The 22,510-nt window shown below is 43.6% G+C and overlaps 1 protein-coding gene across 2 annotated transcripts in view; it reads left to right on the forward strand.

Moving 5' to 3' along the window:
* The window catches only part of AKAP12 (A-kinase anchoring protein 12), a 99,365-nt gene that overhangs the window by 60,774 nt on the left and 16,081 nt on the right, over nucleotides 1–22,510 (forward strand). The window contains exon 1 of one of the 2 annotated variants that reach the window (XM_024747992.1): nucleotides 13,258–13,454. The exons of the other annotated variant lie outside the window; for it this stretch is intronic. Coding sequence (XP_024603760.1) covers nucleotides 13,430–13,454 — 25 coding nt within the window. The 5' untranslated portion in view covers nucleotides 13,258–13,429. Of the gene's footprint in view, nucleotides 1–13,257; nucleotides 13,455–22,510 lie in introns of those variants that run through there. 2 annotated transcript variants of the gene reach the window in all.

Genomic DNA, 22,510 nt, shown 5'->3' on the forward strand with positions numbered 1-22,510 from the left:
ATCCAAGCTATATAGAGCTTTTTTTCCCTCTGAAGTCTATTTAAGTCTGACAGTGCAATGAACCTTTATTTTTGTTCTAACTTGAAAATTTGGGGTGGGGTGGGTGAAGGAAGAAGGAGTAAGACTTCTATCCATCCTCCCTCCCTTTTATAATCAGTTCATTCCAGGAGAGTAAAACACTGGCGAGACTGCTTTTCTCAGTGGTTTTCTGTCTGACCTTGAATACACCCCTTTATCTCATTGAGCAGCAGTTTTCATCTGTAAAATGAACATCCTTGTCTGTCTCTGAAATTCTGTGACTGAGTCACATTAGCAGTACTGGTAATATAGGCATTAAAAAAAACAATGATGGATTAACTGTTGAAGATATGCAAGTGACTTTAGGCAGGTGGGAATCTACTTGTCAATTTCATTATGGCTTTTTATAAAAACACTTTTACGTTTTTTCGTTTTAGTTTGATCTTAAAAGCCATCTTCTAGATTTGAAGTTTTTACTTTAATGAACAAAAAATTCAAAAGGGGGGCTTCCCTGCTGGCTCAGTGGTTAAGAGTCTGCCTGCCAATGCAGGGGACATGGGTTCAAGCCCTGGTCCAGGAAGATCCCATATGCTGCAGAGCAACTAAGCCCGTGCGCCACAACTACTGAGCCTGTGCTCTAGAGCCCGCGAGTCACGACTACTGAAGCCCACGTGCCACAACTACTGAAGCTCACGCACCTAGAGCCCGTGCTCCGCAATAAGAGAAGCCACCGCGATGAGAAGCCTCCACGCCGCAACGAAGAGTAGCCCCCGCTCGCCACAACTAGAGAAAGCTCGCGCACAGCAACGAAGACCCAACGCAGTCAAAAATAAGTAAATTAAAACAAAAAAAAAAGTTCAGGAGGGGAAAACATTCAAGAATGTCTCCATATGTAATTATTTAGGTATGCAAGAAAGATAAGGAGCTTCATAAATGTGGCCACAAAGTAACGTTTTTCTCTGCCTACAGGGGAGGAGATCAGAATCGTGTAATAGGGGTTGGTTCTGGCCCAGAATGAGTGCAAGATGTTGATAAGTGCCATAAAGACTGTCAGTCAATCTTAAATTACTGCAAAGACTTACCTATAAATGGCTGTAATTTTGAGGCTACTCCAGGGCACCCATGAATAGGATGGATGCTCTGGCCCACTTGAGGAGCGTAGGTAAGATGGCCTATAGCTTGTCCGAGTAACATACCAAGATTCAGACCCTTTCCCTTGGAGGGATCGAGGCAGTTAATGGTTTTCTAATGGTAACTAAGCCAAGAAAGGAAACATTAAATTTAGCATTTTATTTATTTTAAAAAAGTCCTTTAGGGGACTTCCCAGGCGGTGCAATGGTTAAGACTCCATGCTTCCACTGCAGGACATACGGGTTCAATCCCTGTTGGGGGAAATAAGATTCCGCGTGCTGCACAGCACAGCCAAAAAAAAATTCAGGTTTTTGACATTTAGGTCTGAAGGACGTTCTTAAAACAGCTCCAGTTTCACCTAATACAGCAACCCCCAAATGGTCCTGGCAATGTATATGCTAAAGCACAATGTCCCTATACTATATGGAAGGATGCTTTGATAACATAAATCCTCTGATCTATATTTGTATATATCTCTGGAAGGTGTATTCTCTGAGCTTAAGTTCTATAACTTTTTAGCCTATCGATTGAGTCTTATTCTTGAGCGCCATACTTTGAATTTTTACAAACTGTTTTCGTAATTAATGTGTCGGTACAATGTGATATCAAGTAGACCCCCCTGCCCCCCAGTTAACAATGCATGCATTAGTTATTTTGGTGAAAATTGATATATGCTGGATTGAATTAATTGAATGAACTGGTTGCTTTAATGTGTCTTAAACCGGACATGCAGTATTTAGACTGACACCAAGTACCAGGCAGTTATCCTGCTGTATTAGTTTGGTCGGGCTGCCATAATAATATATCACAGAATGGGTGGCTTGAATATCGGAAATTTATTTTCTCACCAAGATCAAGGTGCCCTCAGGTTTAGTTTCTCTGAGGCCTCTTCTTGGCTTGTGGATGCCGGCTTCTCTCTGTGTCCTCACTGTGTCCTCACCACTGGACCGCCAGGGAATTCCCATGACCTTGGAGTTTATGCAGTAAATGTTGGTGAGCAGGACTATGTTTTCTGGAGGGATTAGAAGTAAATTCTGTCATCCAGAATTTGGTCTTTCCTCTGTGTGTGCCCATCCCTGGTGTCTCTACGTGTCCTAATCCCCTTCTGTAAGGCACCAGGCAGAGTGGATTCGGGTCCACCCTTACAGTCTCATTTTAACTTAGTCACCTCTTTAGAAACTTTCTCTCCAAATACAGCTACGTTCTTATGTGCTGGGGCTTAATGCTTCAACATACAAATTTGGAGAGGATGCAGTTCAGCCCGGGACACCTGCCTTTATGATTGTCAGCTGGAAAGCCAGGTTTGGGACCAGGAAGCCTCCGTGGGAAGGCAGTCTGAGGCTGTCTACGCCAGGCTCCTGCCCCCACTCAGAAGGCTCTTCTGCTTAAACACGGGAAGGTTTGGGGAGTTTCTCCATAAAAGGAAACCAGTTATTCCACTGGAGTGAGAATATGCCTCCTCCAGCTGCTCCCTGCTTCTGGTGCTGCCTTCTGGGGCTACATAGAACAAACTCACCTCCCTTTTCCACATCGCGGCCCTCTGAGTATTTGAAAACATTTATCGTGTCTTTCCTTTAATCTTTTCTCTTCTAGGCAGAACCTCCCCAGAGAAGACAAGCTGTCTCACATTCAAAGAAAAATGCCAGGGCTGATATATATATTTCAGATACGGATGTGCTTGATGGAAGCTTGCCAAGCATGACGGGGTATTAATTTCAATATTCCCACTTTTAAAGAAGAGTTTATTTCTCAGACTCTTTAAAACACGAGAACAGCTTAGTCTGCGTTAAACGAAGGATTACGTACTGGAGGAATTGATTGGAGGCGAGAAGTAAATTGTTTCAGAAGTATATAAAGGAGTTCCCCTATCAAGGATGTTGCTAAAGGAGCTACTGCCACATAGAATGAAGACAGGAGAAGAAAATACCCATACACGTTGGTATTTCTAACGCTGGAATCCTTAGTCACCCTTTCGGTACTTCACCCAGCATGATCATAAGCAGACAGCCTTTACGTGATAACAGTAGCTAGAGATAAGAATAAGAGAAATCCCACTTTTCAAGTCATTGTTAGTTGTAAATAAAGTGGAAGGTCGAAAAGGTCCCCTTAGCAGAGCCACGGTTCGCCCCTAAGCAGCCTCTTGCAGAGAGCCCCCGGGATTCCTCTCAAGCTCTGTGGCCTCACTTAGTAAAGCTCAGTGTACGGAAAGGTGATGTCTTCCTCGCGCTTGTCAAGTCTTGGCCCCGACCGTTCCCCCCAGTTGTGTTAATTTCTGATCAGTGTTCTAACACAGTAGGATTCTATCAGTGTCATCTTGATAAATGTATTACTGTTGGCATCTGATGCTATTCTGATCTTAATCCCTTGGGTAGCCCATTATCTCACGGAGTCCTTTTTGTCCTCCGTGTTCGGAAGATCTAACAATGATGGATCTTCATGTGAATCCACTTATTCAACATGCTGGGTTCGTGTGACCTCTTTCCGTCTAGAAACTCATGCACTTCATTTGTAGGAAGTTATGTCTTCCATTTCCCTCTTTTTCTTTGCTCTCTTTCCGAGATTACTATTGTTCAGATTTTAGAACTTCTAGAATGATTCTAAGTAAAACTTCTTTTTTCCTCTAGTTTGTATCTCTTTACTCTTGGAGAACGTCCTCGAGAATAGATTTCATCTTGTCACTATATTTTTAATTTCTAAGAACTGATTTTTTTGTTCTAAACATTCATTCCTTTTTTTTTTGGACTGTGCTGAGTGGCTTGCGGGATCTTAGTTCCCCGACCAGGGAGATTGAACCTGGGCCCTCAGCAGTGAAAGCTGGGAGTCCTAACCACTGGACCGCCAGGGAATTCCCATGACCTTGGAGTTTATGCAGTAAATTTTGGTGAGCAGGACTATGTTTTCTGGAGGGATTAGAAGTAAATTCTGTCATCCAGAATTTACTCTTTGTCTAGGCAGTGAATTCTACCTTGACTTTAAAAAAAGATATACTTTTAAAGATCACACTCTAGATTTGTAGAAAAGTTGTCTTTACAAGTAAATTTTAATTCATGTGACTACAGGTTAAATAAATGTATTACTCCTTCAAGTGTAAATTTTTGCTTTGCAATTATTTTTGAAGCCAGTCTAAATATACTAGCTGACCTTTTAAGTAAAAAAAAAAAAAGTCATTTTAAGCACTTTATCATTGTGTATGATTACAGTAAAAGTTGCTGGGAAAATAATAGATTTGAATATATTCACTCAAATTAAGAGATAATGAAAGAGACAGATGTACCAATTAAATCTATCAATGGCAATTTAATTCCTTGCCGCTTAGAGACCAGCAGGAACTCATGTGTAGTCAAACCAGTGCAGCCTCTGCTGCACTGAGGGAGGATTCTAGGCATGGGTGGCTCAGTAATGGAGTAATGTGGGAGGTGGGAGGACTTTTATTATAGAGTTTGGGCTTATGCTGGATGATTCTGAGAAAACAAAGGAGTCATCTCTAGATTGGATGCTGAAGTAAGGGCAGTTCTGTGATTGGATAGCTTGGTTGTTTCTGTCCAGGAGGCAAGGAGATGGAAGCAGGGCTAGAATTGTCATTACAGGGGACTTCCCTGGCGGTCCAGTAGTTAAGACTCCGCGCTTCCAGAGCAGGGGGTGCAGGTTGCACCCCTGGTCGGGGAACTAAGATCCCACATGAATTGTCATTGGGAAATGAGTTAGCATAAAGGAGGGATGTTCAGTTATTTTTGGAGTTTTAGAAGTTGTGCTCTGGCCATATGTGGCTGTTGAACCCTTGGAATGTGGCTGATCCTATTTGAGATGTGTTCTACATGTGAAATAGTACAAAAAAGGAATGTAAAATATTTCCCTAATAATTTTTCTTATTGAGTACCTATTGACGTAACCGGACATACTGGGTTTGATAAAATATATTAAAATTAACCTCAAGTGTTTATTTTTATTCTTTTTAATGTGACTACCGGAAAATTTAAAGTTGGGGATTCCCTGGCAGTCCAGTGGTTAGGACTTGGCGCTTTCACTGCCCGGGCGGCAACTAACATCCTGCAAGTCATGCTGGGCGCCCAAAAAAAGAAAGAAAATTTAAAGCCTTGCATGTGGCTTGCTGACAGGCTCACATCACAATTCAGATGGACAACTGTGGAATGTCAGTGGGTCTTGGGTAGGTAATTATCATTATTTCTTCCCAGTGTGAACCTTCAGCTGGCCCCTCGCTCCCGCTCCTTTTGAGAAAGACTTCAGGCAAATCAAAGATTGTCTCATTCTCTTCTGAAAAATCGAGAGGGAGCCTCAGGTTAATTACTTTTAGTGCAAGATGATGCTTCTCTTATTAGGATGCATTTCTGAGAAATTGATGATAAAGGGTATTCTTGCTTTTTACAGAAGTATTTTTCAAAGGACTTTTTAATAAATTTTTTTTTTTTAATTTTTTTTTGTGGTACACGGGCCTCTCACTGTTGTGGCCTCTCCCGTTGCGGAGCACAGGCTCCGGACGCGCAGGCTCAGCGGCCATGGCTCACGGGCCCAGCCGCTCCGCGGCATGTGGGATCTTCCCGGACCGGGGCACGAACCCGTGTACCCTGCATCGGCAGGCGGACTCTCAATCACTGCGCCACCAGGGAAGCCCCAAAGGACTTTTTAAAATGAGACTTAACTATATTTAAAGCTGTATTTCTCAACCTTCTTTTCGTTACCGCTGCCCTGCCCCACTGAGTCTTTTCAGACATTTTTTTCCCTAACGGTCCCCGCCCCCCACCTAATATTTTAATAGAAGAGATATACTGTATATCAGGTTATGTAATATCTATATCTATCTAAATATGTATGTATGTAATATATACATATACACGCACATACACATACATATATACATATATATATATATACATATATATACATATATATGTATATATATATATAAAATCTGTGCTTCATATATAAAGAGTAAGATGAACCATGAACTAATTTTTACCCCATGGGGGAATGTGTAGTTTAAAGTAAGCACAATATCTAACATTTATTATGCTTTTAGAATACACTCAGTAGTGCCGAGGCTAACCTTTATTTGCACCTCAGAATAACATTAGCATGGGTGGTGTATTTATTCCCCCGTCCGTTGAAGCCCAGAGCCCAGAGATTTAAAAGAATATTTTACCCCGGCCACATTGCTATTAGAAGAATGAGAACTACAATTAGTTTCTCAACACTTTGGAATCTTCTTTAGACTAAACCAAAGATGAGAGTTCAGAGTCCTAAGAGGAATAGAAGAGTTGAACACAAAGCACTCAGGAAAGAATTTGAAATCTATGCAGATACTTGACCAAATTTGGTAGTGAAACATCTTTTTGCTTATTTCCTAATTTTTAAAAGATCACACTTTGACTTTAACCTGCTTGCTAATTTATATATTCCATGATCGGGAGTTGATCATGGTTTAGACTGCCTTGCATTTTTAATGGAAAATCAGAGGTATTGCTCTAAGGTTCAAAGTCCAGCAGTGCTGGACCACCCCGTGCAACCCCAAGCTGGATGTCAAAGGTGCCTGCATTCTAACCGTGAAAGTAACAGAGGTTGTTGTAGAAGATGTGTAAAGTGTTGGAGACTATCAGGGCAGAAATTACCCATAATTCCACTGTGGTTGGCTTTTGTTAGTCTTCTTTCTGGGCTCTTTTCTTCCTCACCCTCACTTATGTGCAGATATATATGCATTTTAGAAAGCAAAGATTCTATTGAATATATAGTTTATATACCGAACAAAGAGGTGTGTGTCTTTCTATATCCATGTAAGCATTTCTCCTTGTCATTAACTGCTTCAAACATGTTGTTTTGCCAGATAGTCCACTGAAGAGTTAAATGTACTATTTTCCTAGTATTGGGACACTTAGGTTCTTTAAACATTATATGTCCCAAGCAGTTAAATTTTCATACATAAATCTATACTTTCATTTGGTATAGCTAATAAAAGCAGAATTGCCAAAGCAAAAAATATAAAAACATGTGAACTCAGTAAGAGGAGAAATAAACTTATTCTGCGTCACTTTTATTACTTGGATTGAGTTTTTTAATAATTTTCCCCTTGACTCGTTTTTTTTCTTCTTTTTTCTTTTTTTTTGGATAAATTATCTTAAGTGACTTTTAAATCCCCCTTAGCTTTTCTATTGTATTACAATAGTCCCTTTGAGGAGCTAGTCTTCAGATTATTTGTCTTGAGGATTTTGAATCAAAATAACCATGTCTACACAAACATGTCCAACTCAACTGGACCATAAAATCCAATTAGCTGGTATTTGTCTGTGTTCATAGCAGAGCAGCAGAGACTTGAAAATACACTGAGCCCAGGAGAACCTGCCCAATGCATTCATCTTCTTCATGGTTATTGGTTTGCAGCAGCTTCTAACTCAACCTGAGATTATCTCTGAAGCATTTTAAAGGGGTAACAGTGCATAGATGCTCCTTTAGAGCTCACCTGCCCTTTGCAGCCAGAGGAAAAGTGACCTCACTGGGTTTGAGTTTATCTTCCTCCGAGTGTAAAACTGGGGTGAAAAGAAAACGGAAGGATGGGGTGATGGGCGGGGGCTGGATTTGGTGTGAGTCCAAGTCAACAGTTCCCGATGTTGCTCATTTTTGGGTTAAATACTCACGCCTCCTTGGAAGAAGTTAATGAACATAGTGTCAGTGCTAATCCTGGTGTCTTGGTCCTTGTCTTTATTGCAGCGTTTTGTCCACTAGTCCAGCCTCTCCTGACTGCGAGGCTTCCTCAGCTCTCATCCTGAGTCACCACTTTGTGAGTTGTGTCCGACTGTTTCCACTATTTCCATCTCCTAATCCTCTCCACTCTGGGCTTCTGATGCCATTTTCTCCTTGATGGCCACTAATCTCTGTTCATTCTCAGAGCCCTTCTTCAGATTCCTCTTCCTCAGGGTTCCAGACCTTTGACTTCACCTGCCTCCTACCATTCTGATGATCTCAGAGATGCACGTGGCTGCTGCTGCCTTCCTGCATCCAACAGTGGGTGGTGTAACTTTTGATTCCTTCCCCTCCTTGGTCACCACGGTTTCCATCAATTTTATTTCTAGAGCATCTTCCTCCTTGTCATTACTGCCTGCTTACTTTTTCTAAATCACAGTTCAAATTTTGTGCCACCAACTCTACTCTAAAACCTCCAATGATTCCCTGCAGCCTCCAGAACTCATACAAAATTCTTTTTTTTTTTTCTTAAAAAAACAGCTTTAATGAAATAGTCACATACCATGCAATTGATCCATTTAAAGTATAATGTCTGGGACTTCCCTGCTGGCACAGTGGTTAAGAATCCGCCTGCCAGTGCAGGGGACACGGGTTCAAGCCCTGGTCCGGGAAGATCCCACATGCCGCGGAGCAACTAAGCCCGTGCACCACAACTAATGAGCCTGCAAGCCACAACTATTGAGCCCACGTGTCACAACTACTGACGCCTGCGCACCTGGAGCCCGTGTTTCACGACAAAAGAAGCCACCACAATGAGAAGCCTGCGCACCGCATCGAAGAGTAACCCCTGCTCGCCGCAACTAGAAAAAGCCTGCATGCAGCAATGAAGACCCAATGCGGCCAAAAAAAAAAAAAAAAAGTATACATGTCAGTGGTTTTTAGTATATTCACAGAATTGTACCACCATCACCACAATCAATTTTAGCACATTTTCATTTCCTCGTAAAGAACCCCCTTACCTGTTAGCAGTCTTTCCAACTCTTTGGTTCTGAGTAACCGCTACTCCACTTTATGTCTTTATAGATTTGCCTGTTTCTAATGGAATTAAATAATATGAGACTGTGTGCTCTTTTGTGACTAGCTTCTTTCACTTAGCAATATTTTTTCAGTGGTTCTCCATGTTATAACATGTATAAATAGTCCATTTCTTTTTGTTGCTGAATAATGTTCCATTGGAAAGATAAACCAGATTTTATTCTTCCATGCATCAGTTGATGGACTTTTGGGTTACTTCTACTTTTATGCCTGCTATAAATAATGCTGCTACCAATATTCTTGTACAAGTTTTTGTGTGGACGTAGGTTTTCACTTTTCTTGGGTATATATCTAGGAGTAGAATTGCTGGGTCACACGGTAAATCTATGTTTAACATTTTGAGGAATTGCCAGACTGTTTTCCAAAGCAGCTGCACCTTTTACCTTCCCACTACCAATGTATGAGGGTCCAGTTTCTCCTTTCTTTGTTATATTGTCTGCCTTTCTGATTACAGCCATCCTAGCGAGTGTGAATTGATATCTCATTGTGGGGTTTGATTTGCATTTCCCTAATGGCTCACGATGTTGAGCATCTTTTCACATGCTCATCAGTCATTTGTGTTATCTACCTTAGAGGAACGTCAGCTCAGATCCTTCATCCTTTCTTTTTTTGGCCACACTGCACAGCTTGTGGGATCTTAGTTCCCTGACCAGGGATTGAACCCGGGCCACGGCAGTGAAAGCGCTGAGTCCTAACCACTGGACCGCTGAGGAATTCCTGATCCATTTTTTAATTGGGTTATTTGTTACAAAGTTCTTAAGGTGTTATTCAAAGCCCTTCATAATCTGGCCTCCAATGTAATCTTTCTTGTCTCATTTCCAGTTATCACCTCTGTCCCTCCCTTCTCCTGGTCTCCCCAAGTAGACTCTGAGCCTGTAGCTATAAAGAACTCACTTATATTCCCTAAACGTTGTGTTCCGTCGTGCCTTTCCGCATGCTGTTCCCTCTGTGGGACTGCCTTCCTCTGGGCCTCAGGTAGGGCTATCCCCTCACATCCCCCATCCTTTCAGAGGCTAGCAGAGATGATACCTGAGGTGGGTTAAACTGGAGCGTGCGTGCTTCTTCCTTTGGTGTGTCTACCACCCAAGACTGAGCTCCCCGAGGTCAAGGACAGTATCCAATTGTATCCCTAGGGGCTTAGCATAATTAACATGGAGTAAGAACTTGGTAAATATTTGTTGAATGAACCATGAAGTTTTGGGAAAACACTTTTTTCATCCACCTATTTATGATATTGGTAAACATTTTTGCTTTGGGTGATGACGTCTTCCTCTAAAAATTCTGATGTAACAAAAACAAGCAAATAGGGAATGAAAGTAGTAACCAGAGAAAGTTGCCTGCATTGTACACTGACCTCAAGTCTGATCTTTACTCCAGCTTTTATCCTGATTGATGACCTTTCTTTGTAAATCCAAGACACACAGCGGCTTATCGGGCAGCCTGCCACATGCCCTGTCCTTGATTACTCTTCAAGGTGGATGGAGGTCAAAGGAGGACTGTCTGCTAAGAGAGGCAACAACTTGCCACGTGATCCCTTGCTCTGCTTTCTGGTTTAAACCACCACTCCAAGAATATCAAACGGGCTGTGTCACTGTCTTCACCAATGTCTTGAAAAGAAACAGAAAGTTTATGCACCAAAGCTGAATAGCGATACATTTACCTTTTTAAATGTTGTTGTTGTTTTTTAATTTTATTTTTTATTTATTTATCTTTGACTGCGTTGGGTCTTCATTGCTGCACCCGGGCTTTCTCTAGTTGCGGCGAGCGGGGGCTACTCTTCATTGCGGTGCGCGGTCCTCTCGTTGCAGTGGCTTCTCTTGTTGCGGAGCATGGGCTCTAGGTGTGCGGGCTTCAGTAGTTGTGGCTCACAGGCTCTGGGCACGCAGGCTCAGTAGTTGTGGCGCACGGGCTTAGTTGCTCCGCGGCACGTGTGATCTTCCGGGACCAGGGCTCAAACCCATGTCCCCTGCCTTGGCAGGCCTATTCTTAACCACTGTGCCACCAGGGAAGCCCTGGACCTTGCATTTGTAACTAGTGATGTTTCTTCCATTCAGCTCAGGCGAACAGCTGATGCCTGTCCTATTGTTAGAATTTGGACTTTTTAGAAAGGAAAGGAGCTGGTGGCACAGCCAAGCAAGGGGAGAATCAACAGATGCACCCAGAACTTGAATATGTGTATTTCAGGCGGTGCCGGACGATAGCCATCTGTGGTCCCCAACTGCTGGTGCTGAGAAATGATGCAGAGCTGGGAGGTCAGATCCTGGAGGTAGCCCAGGCCGATACACACGCTTGGGAAGGCTGTAGACCACTCATTTAGTGTACAGTGGTCTACATTAAATGCAGCCTTCAGGGTCGGCTTTATCCATGATTTGCACAGCTAGGACTCTCGAGGGTTGGGGGTGGGGTGGCAGAGAGAGGAATGTGGAGCTGCCCAGACCCCTTAACTCTGTGGACTGCACAGGGACCATTAACACCAGCAACGTTTCAGCTAGGGAAGATAAAGGTTAGGAAACTGCTAAGTGGCTCACTCTGGGAATCAGCTCCCAGGCCTCAGGACAAGGCGCATCACTCCCTGTTCCCACTTGGACGTATGGCCAGGCTGGGCGTTCGCCAGAACATGAGGGAAATCCAATCTATGGAGGCTGAACTGATTTCTGTAACAAGGTCTGGTTGCCAGAAACGGTGCCGCCTTAACCTTGCTCGGTGTAGGCCTGATAGGGTGCGTAGCGCCCCCTGGTGGCCAGAGGGAGCAACTACGTGCCATGCCAGCCAACAAGTCTGTGCTCATTAGCATTTTCTTTTCTTTTCTTTTTCTTTTGGGTCTTCTTTCTCTTTCTTTGGGTCTTCATTGCTGCACGCGGGCCTTTTCTAGTTGCAGAAAGTGGGGACTACTCTTCGTTGCGGTGCACAGGCTTCTCATTGCGGTGGCTTCTCGTTGCAGAGCATGGGCTCTAGGCACACAGGCTTCAGTAGTTGTGGCACGTGGGAGTAGTGTGGCTCGCGGGCTCTAGAGTGCAGGCTCAGTAGTTGTGGCGCACGGGCTTAGTTGCTCCACGGCATGTGGGGTCTTCCCGGACCAGGGCTTGAACCCGTGTCCCCTGCATTGGCAGGCGGATTCCTAACCACTGCACCGCCAGCGAAGCCCTTATTAGCCTTTCTTGATAATTCTGTTCCCCTCCCCCCTCCTCTTTCCTGTGCCCACTCTGGTCCACTCCAAGCCCCCCACCTTCCTCCCTGCCCCCGAGCAATGATGAACAAAATCTTCACTGCCTGAAGAAAAAAAGCAATAGTAAACCTTTCTTTTGTTTACTTAGGGGGAGAGCCTGTGCTAATGGGGTCAGACAGGCAAGGCATGAAGAGATAAAGAGAAAAAGGATGAAAAAAGAAACAAACCCAGGAGGGCCTAAATGGAAATAGTGTGTCAAAATCGTAAGAACCCCCCAACTTATCCTGTGTCCTTATATAGAACAAATCTGAAAAAAAGATTTTACAAATTTAGGGCTGCTTGAAGTTTTCTGAACTTTAAATGTCGGCTCTGACTGATTTTCATGCTGTGTGCCTGTATGTTAGAGATGCCATAGTGTCTCCAAATTGGAATACGGCATAGTTTGAAAGTTTAACTAACTTCTACCATGGCTTGGCGTGGGGCGGGGCGGGGCGGGGAACAGACGTAATGCTCATGTATCTAGACTTTGAAAAAGTTGCCTGGACCAAGTGTTGAAGACACATGTTCGCCTTGTAACAGCCCTTCCCAGAGAGTTCAGGAAACAGGACAGCTGAGGGTTGCCAACCCCGGATCAGCGCAGTGTGTGTGCCTGTGTGAGGAGCAGGTGGTGAAAATATAAAAAGCTATAGGTGCTAAAAAGGAAAGAGCGTTTTTGCACCTCATCAGCCTCTAAACAAACATAAGGGTACGGAACACAGTCTTTTTTTTAAAATGGCAGTGGGATTTAATATCTGTGTGGTTATTTCCTTTAAGTAATATTAAGAGCTAAGAGACAAGTATATCGGTGCCAGGAATGAAGTAACGGTTTAGATAAAATGCCGCTGACTCTGGTCTTACTCATCCCAGCAACTCGGAAACCCTCCCTGGGTCTCTCTGCAGAGCCTTACTGACCACGAACAGAGGCCAGCTACAGGGAGGGCTCCTCTCCTTTCCAGCGAAACACATGACTGGAGAGCGCCGAGCCCAGTCCCGGAGCGCAGGGAGGGCGGGCCAGCCCCGGGCCCCCAGCCCGCAGGCCCGGATGGGTGGGTGAGTCCTTGCATAATTAGCCAGGGAAATGCAGCCTCAGTCCGCTTGCGACTGCAGCTCCACGGGCACCTCTGGCTCTCCCTGATCTTCCGAAGGTGGCCTGGCGCTTCGTTCTTGCGGATCACAGGGTAGACTGCCGGGGGAGGGGGAGGGGCGCCGGCAAGACCCCGTGCGGCCCCAGCCAACCGCCCGAAGAGGCCGAGGGCGGCCGCTCTTCCCGCTCGGAGTGCGCCGTCCAAGATGCTGGGGATCATCACCATCACAGGTAAGGCGGAAGCCGGGTCAGCTGTGTCCTGCCTCCGCGGCAGGTGGAGGAACCTGCATTTGGACATGGGCGGGTCGGGGGCCGCAGGGCAGCGGCTGGACATCCTGATGGGCGTTTAACGCTCTCACTGTGCTGACTTTTTGATCAGAAGATCATTCTCTTTTGGGCTCAGCAGGCACCAAGCAAACCCAACGTTTTCTTTTTGCCTCTGCAGGAATCTTCCTGACCCGGGCCCGGGGGAGACCTGGAATGCATTTTGGGAGGGGTTGCACCTCTTCCCCTGGTGGAGGGGAACGACAACCCCACCCCAACAGATGCATGTTAGATTGGGGTGAATTTGAAAACAGGTTGTGAAAGCCTAATTGCTTGCTATAGTCATTTAAAAAAGGTAAATTCCTGTTGTTGAGAAATTGCAGTATTTGGCATTTTGACCTGCTTATTAGGAACTGGCAATGAAGGTACACTTGGCCATTTAGGGGATGAAAATGTTATCTCTGGTTTGTGTGGTGGGTGTTTTTTTGGCGGGGGGCGAGTAGAAAGGGATAGCTCTATTGCTTTGGTAGGCAAAAGGAGACACATCAGGTCTTGCCTTGAAAAACTGTGTCCCAACCTGGGACAGGATTTAATGAGGAGCTTCATAAGGATACTTCACGAGCGGGGTTGCTGACAAGATGAGGGTGTGTGCGGGGTCTCAGGTGGCTGGTTTCCTAACCTTGAGGAGCTTCTCTGGTTCCTTCAATCTGGCCTGGGATGGTTTCTTGGCTGTGCTGATTAGCAACTGTTCGAATCCACCCTTTGGAACTCAGGGAAGGTCATGGAGGCTGGAGTCTTGCCTGGTCTCAGGACTTAATGAAGCTCAGGTTCTTGATGTCTCATCGCAGAGAGAATTCAGTGAGAGACAAAGTGATAGGTAAGAAGCGGATTTATTTAGAGGGAAACACACTCCACAGGACAGAGTGTGGTCCATCTCAGAAGGTGAGAAAGGCCTGTGTGGTGGTTCTCATAAAGCCATAGTTACTGTAAAATTGGTGACTAACAGGCAACAGTATTTGGGCAGTGAATAATAAAAATGTATGTTTCTTAAGCTTGCTTTCTAGAAATCTGGCTGTTGAGTGTGAATGATAATATTTAATACCTACCTCCAGCAAATAAGTTACAGACATCAAACTTGTGGAACGTACTCAGAGCCCTTCTTGCTTGTCATTTGACCTTCTCATGATGATGTACTGTAGCCTGAATCCTTAGGAACCTGCCTGTTTTCTCCTCCTTTCTGCCTTTTGCCTCCATCAAAATTCAACTCCATTTGCTAACTTAGGTTTATAAGACCAGCTCTTCTCTAAATATTTGAGATCTTTGTTCTCCAAATACATGTTTTCTTAAAAGGGCAGTATAGAATTTCTAGAACTTAAAATTTTTCTCCGTATCTCTCACGTCCTATAGATGAGCTTGTTTACTTTGAAATTTCCTTAAAATTCCTTCCGCAAGTTAACTCAACTTGCCTTTCTACCCTGTACGTAGCGTGAAAATTTACGATACCTAGAAAGTATTATTAGACTACACAAAACTTAAAAATTAAAAACACAAAATGCATTTTTTCCCCAGATCATTAATTTTTCTATGAATGAGATATATAAATGCTCAACCCTGAGATAGCCTGCCTGGGAGTGTGGTTTGTGCAGTGTCACAGCTGGGGGTGGGGCTTCTATGATCATGACTTTTTCCGGGTGCTTTTTGTGTACAGTATAATCTTTATTATATTCACTATTTGATGAGTTCAGCACATGCTCAGTTTCTTATGGGAAAGGAAGGTGGTCCTTTTTAAGCAGAAGTTGAGTTAACAAACTTGGGATACTTGGGGGCTTTAAAAAATTGGTTCAGATAATCCTAATGGGATGCTAAATGAATGGAAACAGTTGCAAGGGCTGTCTAATTTTTAAAGCAGCTTTAAATAATTGGGTCAATTGCTTTCTGAGTTTTATTACAATGTTGGTATGAAGGATGTGGCAAAATATTGTGTTTTTTCCTGGTAAAAAGAAAGTGTGCAGAAAATCTTAAATTCCAAAAGGTTTATAGCAAATAAACATTTCATAATGGAAGAAGTAAAAATTAAAAAGGAGTTTCAACCGTCTTTTTTTTTTTTCCTCTGCAAGTTATTCTGATGAGGAAGATTTACAATCAATAGTCTTTAAATAACTGGTCAGAATCTTGAAAAGCAATGAAGGCTTTTAAAATTGGCGTTCATGATTAATTGAATAGCAAAGGTTTTTGTAACTTTGGGATTGCTCATTTAAATAATGTAGCAGAGGGACTTCCCTGATGGTTCAGTGGTTAGAACCCCTCGCTGCCAATGCAGGGGGCCTGGGTTCCATCCCTGGTAGGGGAACTAGATCCCCCCATGCTGCAACTAAGAGCCTGAATGCCACAACTAAAGATCCCGCATGCAGCAACTAAGATCCAGCGTAGCCTAAATAAATAAATAAATAATTTTTTAAAAATAAATAATATAGGAGAAAGTTATTCTCGGCTGCTTTAGTAGGACTGCCTTATGTGAGAATGTGTTTCAGTTTCACAATTAATAGGAAGGAAGCAGGATTGATGACATTTTTGTAGAACTGCTTAGGAATGAGTTTTCATTTTGTGAAGCAAGGAAAGCTGTCACCTAATACTGACCATTATTCTCCCCTCCTCAGACCCTGTGTACACAACCCCCTGAAGTGAATACAGCAGACCTTCAAGTAGGAGATGATTGATTATTCACGTCACATTCTGTTGCCTTTCCTGAAGCCTTTCCCTCACATCATGTTAGCAGTAGCTTAGTTTAAGAACTAGAAAATAAGTAATTGGACACGATGATGAAAGAGGTATCCCCTCCCCACCCATGTATCAGTGGCATGCCAGCAAAAAAACAAAAAAAAACACCTTTTTGAATTAGGAAAATATCTTTCCTGTTTTCCCTAACTCACACACAGTATTGAGACAAAATATAGAGTTATCTTGAGGAATTAGGGCAGCAGTATTCTCTATCTCTAAAGTAAACTGGGAAGAAAGAATCCTCCAATATTCACAAAAGTTCTAGATGATTGATAATGCACTTCTTTATGCAAATCACTTTACAAGATTAAAAAAATCCCCCCCACATGGCTGCTTCTCTCTGCTGTGCAGGCAGACTAGTTATCAAGGGATTTGTGAAACCTGAAATTAATACCCTCACAACTCTGGCCCAGTAACTGCCGTGTACCGAGTGCCCACTCTGAGGTGGCCATTATTATGATTTCCCACAAAAATCCTGCAAAAAGTGGTTTTTGTAACCCCCTTTTTAACATGAAAACTAAGTTTCTCTGTGTTCCACAGCTACTAAGAAGCACAGCTGTGGGCTTCCCTGGTGGCGCAGTGGTTGAGAGTCCGCCTGCCGATGCAGGGGACGCGGGTTCGTGCCCCGGTCCGGGAAGATCCCACATGCCGCAGAGCGGCTGGGCCCGTGAGCCATGGCCGCTGGGCCTGCGCGTCCGGAGCCTGTGCTCCGCAACGGGAGAGGCCACAACAGTGAGAGGCCCGCGTACCGCAAAAAAAAAAAAAAAAAAGCACAGCTGTAGAATAGCTTGTAAAGAACCTCTTTCTCGTTGTGTAACGGATGCTGATTTGATTTCGTGGTGCCCACATTTTTACATGCCTGCCCAGGTTATAAGGGACCACGGGACGTCACTATCAAGGCCAGGGCCGATGATGAGCATCACCTGTATGCTCCTGTGTGGGGTTTTGCTTCTCTGAGTTTCAACCCCAGTTACACATCTCCCCTTGGAGGTTTCGTGGTTGATCAGCATTAGAATGAGAATAGTTGGTTGGGTGTGTAAGATATAGAGATGGATTTAGAATGTGGAGAATTCCTGGAAAAATTTCAGGGCAATGCTGCAAATCATGGGGGAAAGTTAACCAGTTCCAGATGTCACAGCAAGCAGCCCCAATTTGCGTGGGGAACGGAGAGCATGGGTTATACTAAACCTTAAAAAAAGTCAATATTATAGCTGTTTACAATATTACACTTTTTATCTGACAAATATATCTATCTAAGTTTGGATAAAAACATTAACATTTTGTAATCTATAATATGACATATTCCGTAACGGTTTTTTTTTCTTTTAAACCTCTAAAGTAAAAGAAAACAAGTCATACTTTTATCTCTTAATCTCTGAGTCTTTGGAAGAGTGAGAAAAGAATGCTGATCTCGCAGCTTTTGGACCCACAAATGCTTGTTGCATTTTGTGGAGCTTGGGAGCAGGGTGTCTGCGCGGGAAGCAGGGTTCAGTACAGGACCTTTAACCTCTGGGACTTGGAAGACCCTTTGGGACTTGGAAGGTGGAGGATTATGAAATTGTTCACAGGGAAAATGTATATTCGCCCATACTCATAGATCTCCTGTGCTTGATTTTATGAATTGGCATTGACTGGACATTTATCTGCAGATAAGCATGGTTTAGTAGACGATAACACCGAAAAAGGAAAAGCTTTGACAATTCTCTTCCAAAGTGGAATTTCTGTCCGCAAAATGCTTTCAAGTTTTGGTTTCTTTCGACGCTACTGAAGATAAAGCTATTCGTATATTTTCGCACTTATTTGACTTCATTAATGTTCTGTAGGTTTTCTAAGCCTTGGAAGGGCTTGTTAAGCTGTTCAAAACATTAAACAACTCATAGGTTATTACTATTACAGATATGCTATAAGTTTTCCTATTATGTAGTACCTGAGGATAGCTTATACTTTTAAAAGTAAAAATATCGGGGCAGAAAGTATGTACTACCAGCTGTCATTTTTCTTCTCCGTTTCACTTTCCATACTTTTTTCTTTAAGGAGACCTTTCCGGACTTCCCTGGCGGCCCAGTGGTTAAGACTCCGCACTTCCACTGCCGGGGGCCAGGGTTCGATCCCTGGTTGAGGAACTAAGATCCCACAAGCGGCGCAGTGCGGCTAAAAAAAAGAAAAGAAAAGGAGACCTTTCATTTGTCTTAGAAAAACACAAAGACAAACAAAAAGCTTATTCAAAGTCTTTGATAAAACTTCAGAAGCTGCACCATCGCTTCACCCGTCACTCGCCTTTATCTTTTCTGCATCTATAAAGCTGTATGTCCACCCTAAAGAGCCTCCTTCTGGGGCATATGCAGAAAATTAAGTGAGTGAAAGCACTTCCTATGTCATTTTTAAATCATCTTTTTCTTTTCCAAGTAATGTTTCCAACGTAGTAACACTCACTCACAAAGGCATATGACTAGAATCTCCTCCCAGAAAAAGGGACTAGAAATATTTGGTTTCTATGTTGATGTTTATTTACGAAGCAAGACTTATGACGTTGATGCCACTAACGGTTTTAGTGGAAAACCATGTTGACACAAATCACGTGTCCAGGTAAGACTGTGTTTAGGGTGCTGCCGATGAGTGCGGGGATCCTTGCAAGAACTGTAGTATTTTCTTGCCCTTTGAAGTGTCTGCGGGGTGGGGAGAGGACCAGTGACGAGCAGGACTGCATGGAGATGAAGCATTTGCTGGTTCCGCCTCCTAGAGCTTTCCCAGTTGACACATTGACCGACTCCCTTTCCCAGCCTTTTGGCCATCTTTGATGCCTGGTGAGAACGTGGAGTTTCTAGGTAAACCACAGCATCACTGAATATGGGAGCACTGTGTTTGGACTTTATGGGTATTTGAGAAACTTGCAGGATTAATAGCAGCGTTCTGCAAAATGGCTGGATAATTCAAAGCCCCACGTGTGGGATAATTATACATTGTATCAGAAAGGCCCACCCTAAACCAGTTATTTTGTGCAAGGTCTTTTTGGATGCCAAGAAAGTGCATCCCCAAATCAGTGATGCTTAGATGATGAAGGTTTTTGATTTTCCTCTTCCTATCCAACTGGACAAATCTAAGGCAGACAGCAATTCCATAGGGAGCTGATGTGTCAAGTTAGAGCAGAGGAGGTTTTGAAGTCATTTAAAAGTAAACGTATTAATGAAATGCTTGTAAGTGTGGTTGTGAGTAGATTCTGCTATGCTAAGTCCGAACAGGTGAACACTGGACTATCTTCCTCGAAAGCCGTCGCCACCATTATTATCTGCTTCCTGTCACTCACCTGCTTCTTCTACTCCCAACAGCTGAACCTGCTGACGTGGTCTGCCCCTCCCTACCACCCCACGTTTTTGGTTTTTTTTTTTTTGCAGTACGTGGGCCTCTCACTGTTGCTCCGTTGCGGAGCGCACGCTCCAGACGCGCAGGCTCAGGGGCCATGGCTCACGGGCCCAGCAGCTCCGCGGCGTGTGGGATCTTCCCGGACCGGGGCACGAACCCGTGTCCCCTGCATCGGCAGGCAGACTCTCAACCACTGCGCCACCAGGGAAGCCCCACCCCACATTTTTGGGCTGTTCTTCTTTTTTCTTTTTTTTGATAAGTTGATTATAATTTCACTGATTATAAGCTGTATTGTTACATTTTTACACTGATATTTATTTATTTAGCTGTTCTTTTATGCGTTTAACAGCCTCCTTGTTTGCTCACCAAGCTAAGATCTTTGAACTCACTTAGAACCTGCATGCAGACAGCTCATAGAAACACCTTTAAAGAGCTTTCTGCTAACCACAAACTGGAACATGGGTGGGGTGGATGATGGTCTGGGAGTCTCTGCCTTCAGCCGGAACCTGGGAAATGTGGGGTGATTTTGCTGTACTGTGTGCAGTTGGGCTGGGAAAGCAGGGAAGGGGAGGAAGGGAGTTCCAGACAGAAAGTAGGGCTCATCTACGTGTGACCTTGACTTGGTCCAAAATCGGGGAAAAGGATCTAGATCTGGGTGCAAATAAAGAAGAGAGCAGATAGGGAGCTAACTCAGAATGCCCATTTCCCCCCTTGAAGTGTTTATGCTGGGAGCCGAAGAGGTAAAAACAGGTGTGATATGACTTCACAGAACTTGAAAGAGCACCTAAACTTTATGTGTTGATGGGTTTCTGCAGCGTCTTGTGGTGCTGAAGGTCTAGGAGTGTCTCAAGGCTGCCAGGTCTGGAGAGCTGAAGGCTGCTCAAGACTGCCCTCTTCTGTTCAAAAACTCCTTCCCGGGTTTGGACAATGACTTTATACATGTGAGTGTGATAATGAAAAACTGGACCAACATAAATTGTCTGAAAACAAGGGGACATGAAAAGAAATTATGCAACCAGTATGTCATAATTTTGAAGACTATTAGATAATTTATCCGGAAGAAAATACAGCTATTAATAGCCGTTATCACTGGACATAGTCTTTATGGATGTTACTCCCAATTTTCGGTATTTTTAAATCTTCTGCAATTCATATAGTTCACTGTTGGAACTGGTGAAAAGTAATTAAAAGGAAGTATTTCTGTTCTGAGGAAAACAGTGAAGCAAAAAAAAAAAAAGCCATTCTAATGGCTTTTGTTTTATTTTTATTCTAGACTGCCAGTTGATGTTTTACCCTCCTAACTAGCCTTTGCTAGTAGCGGAGGGGACCTATGTTATAGGTGAGGGCACTGAGAACAGAAACTTCAAGAGATGTGCCCAAGGGCCCAGTGCTAGTAGGTGGTGCAGCTGAAATTTAAACACCAGTCTGTCTCTAGAACTTCTGGTCTTTAATCTTCTTCCTTTCTACCTGAATTCTGTCTCTTCTTTGAGGGGTAGGGGAAGAGTTTTCCTGTTATTTAATTCATTGATAAAAATTTGTTTCACGGTGTATAATATGAGGCAAAGAGCCACTAAAATCAGGTAGGGTGAATCAGTACCTCTCCATTTTTGTTGTTCTCTATATTTTCACTAGTCGTCTGCACTCGTTCATTCTTCTGATTGATTGTTTCAAACAATAACTTCAAACTTAGAGGAAGTAGCAAAAATAAAAATGGTACAGGGCACATCATGTACTCTTCACCTAGCTTCACTTCTTAACATTTGCCGCATTTGCTTCATTATTTACTCTCTCGCTCTACGTTGGAAAACAAAACAAAATAAAAAAAACCAACATACAGGTTCCTGTTATGTCTTATGTAGGCATGAGATGTGGAGCTTTCTGAATCATCTGAGGAAAGGTTATGTACATCATGGTCCTTCACTCTTAAATGCTTCAGTGTGTATTTCCTAAGAATAGAGATATTTCCTTTCGTAATCGTAGTACCGTTATCAATGTTAGATATTTACATTATCACAATACTTATTTTATAATCTACCATTCTTTTTTCAATCTTGTCAGTTATCTAATAAGGTTCTTTTTAGCATTCTCCCCTTGCATTGCCAGATCCATCCTCAGGTCAGGTATTACATCGTAATCTGTTTAGCCTCTTTTAATCTGGAGCATCTGTATAACCTTTGTCTTTTAGATATTGGCATGTTCAAAGCATATAGTTCTCTTCCCATTTCTACCACATTCCTTATTTTGTGTTTGTTTTCTCCTACTTGAATTTAGGTTGTGCATTCTTAGCCGCAGATGACATTGTTTCCTTCTCAAGGTATTGTACACAATGTCCATGTATCCCTCATAGGTTGATGTTGAGCTGTTGTCCGATTTCACCACCCTTTCGACTATTAGGCATGTAAGTATCCAGCCCAACTCCCCCCCTCCCCCATTTAGCACCCATTGATTCTTTTTTTTTTTTTTTTTTGCGGTACGCGGGCTTCTCACTGTTGTGGCCTCTCCCGTTGCGGAGCACAGGCTCCGGACGCGCAGGCCCAGCGGCCATGGCTCACGGGCCCAGCCGCTCCGCGGCACGTGGGATCTTCCCGGACCGGGACACGAACTCGCGTCCCCTGCATCGGCAGGCGGACTCTCGACCACTGCGCCACCAGGGAAGCCCCTGGTTCTTTTTTTTTAATTTATTTATTTACGGCCGAGTTGGGTCTTCGTGGCTGCATGCGGACTTTCTCTAGTTGCGGCGAGCGGGGGCTACTCTTCGTTGCAGTGCAGTGGCTTCTCCTGTTGCAGAGCACAGGATCTAGGGCTCGTGGGCTTCAGGAGTTGCGGCAAGCGGGCTCAGTAGTTGTGGCGCACGGGCTTAGTTGCTCCGTGGCATGTGGGATCTT

This window comes from Neophocaena asiaeorientalis, unplaced genomic scaffold (assembly GCF_003031525.2).
Source record: "Neophocaena asiaeorientalis asiaeorientalis breed wild unplaced genomic scaffold, Neophocaena_asiaeorientalis_V1.1 scaffold123, whole genome shotgun sequence".
Lineage (NCBI taxonomy): Eukaryota > Metazoa > Chordata > Mammalia > Artiodactyla > Phocoenidae > Neophocaena > Neophocaena asiaeorientalis.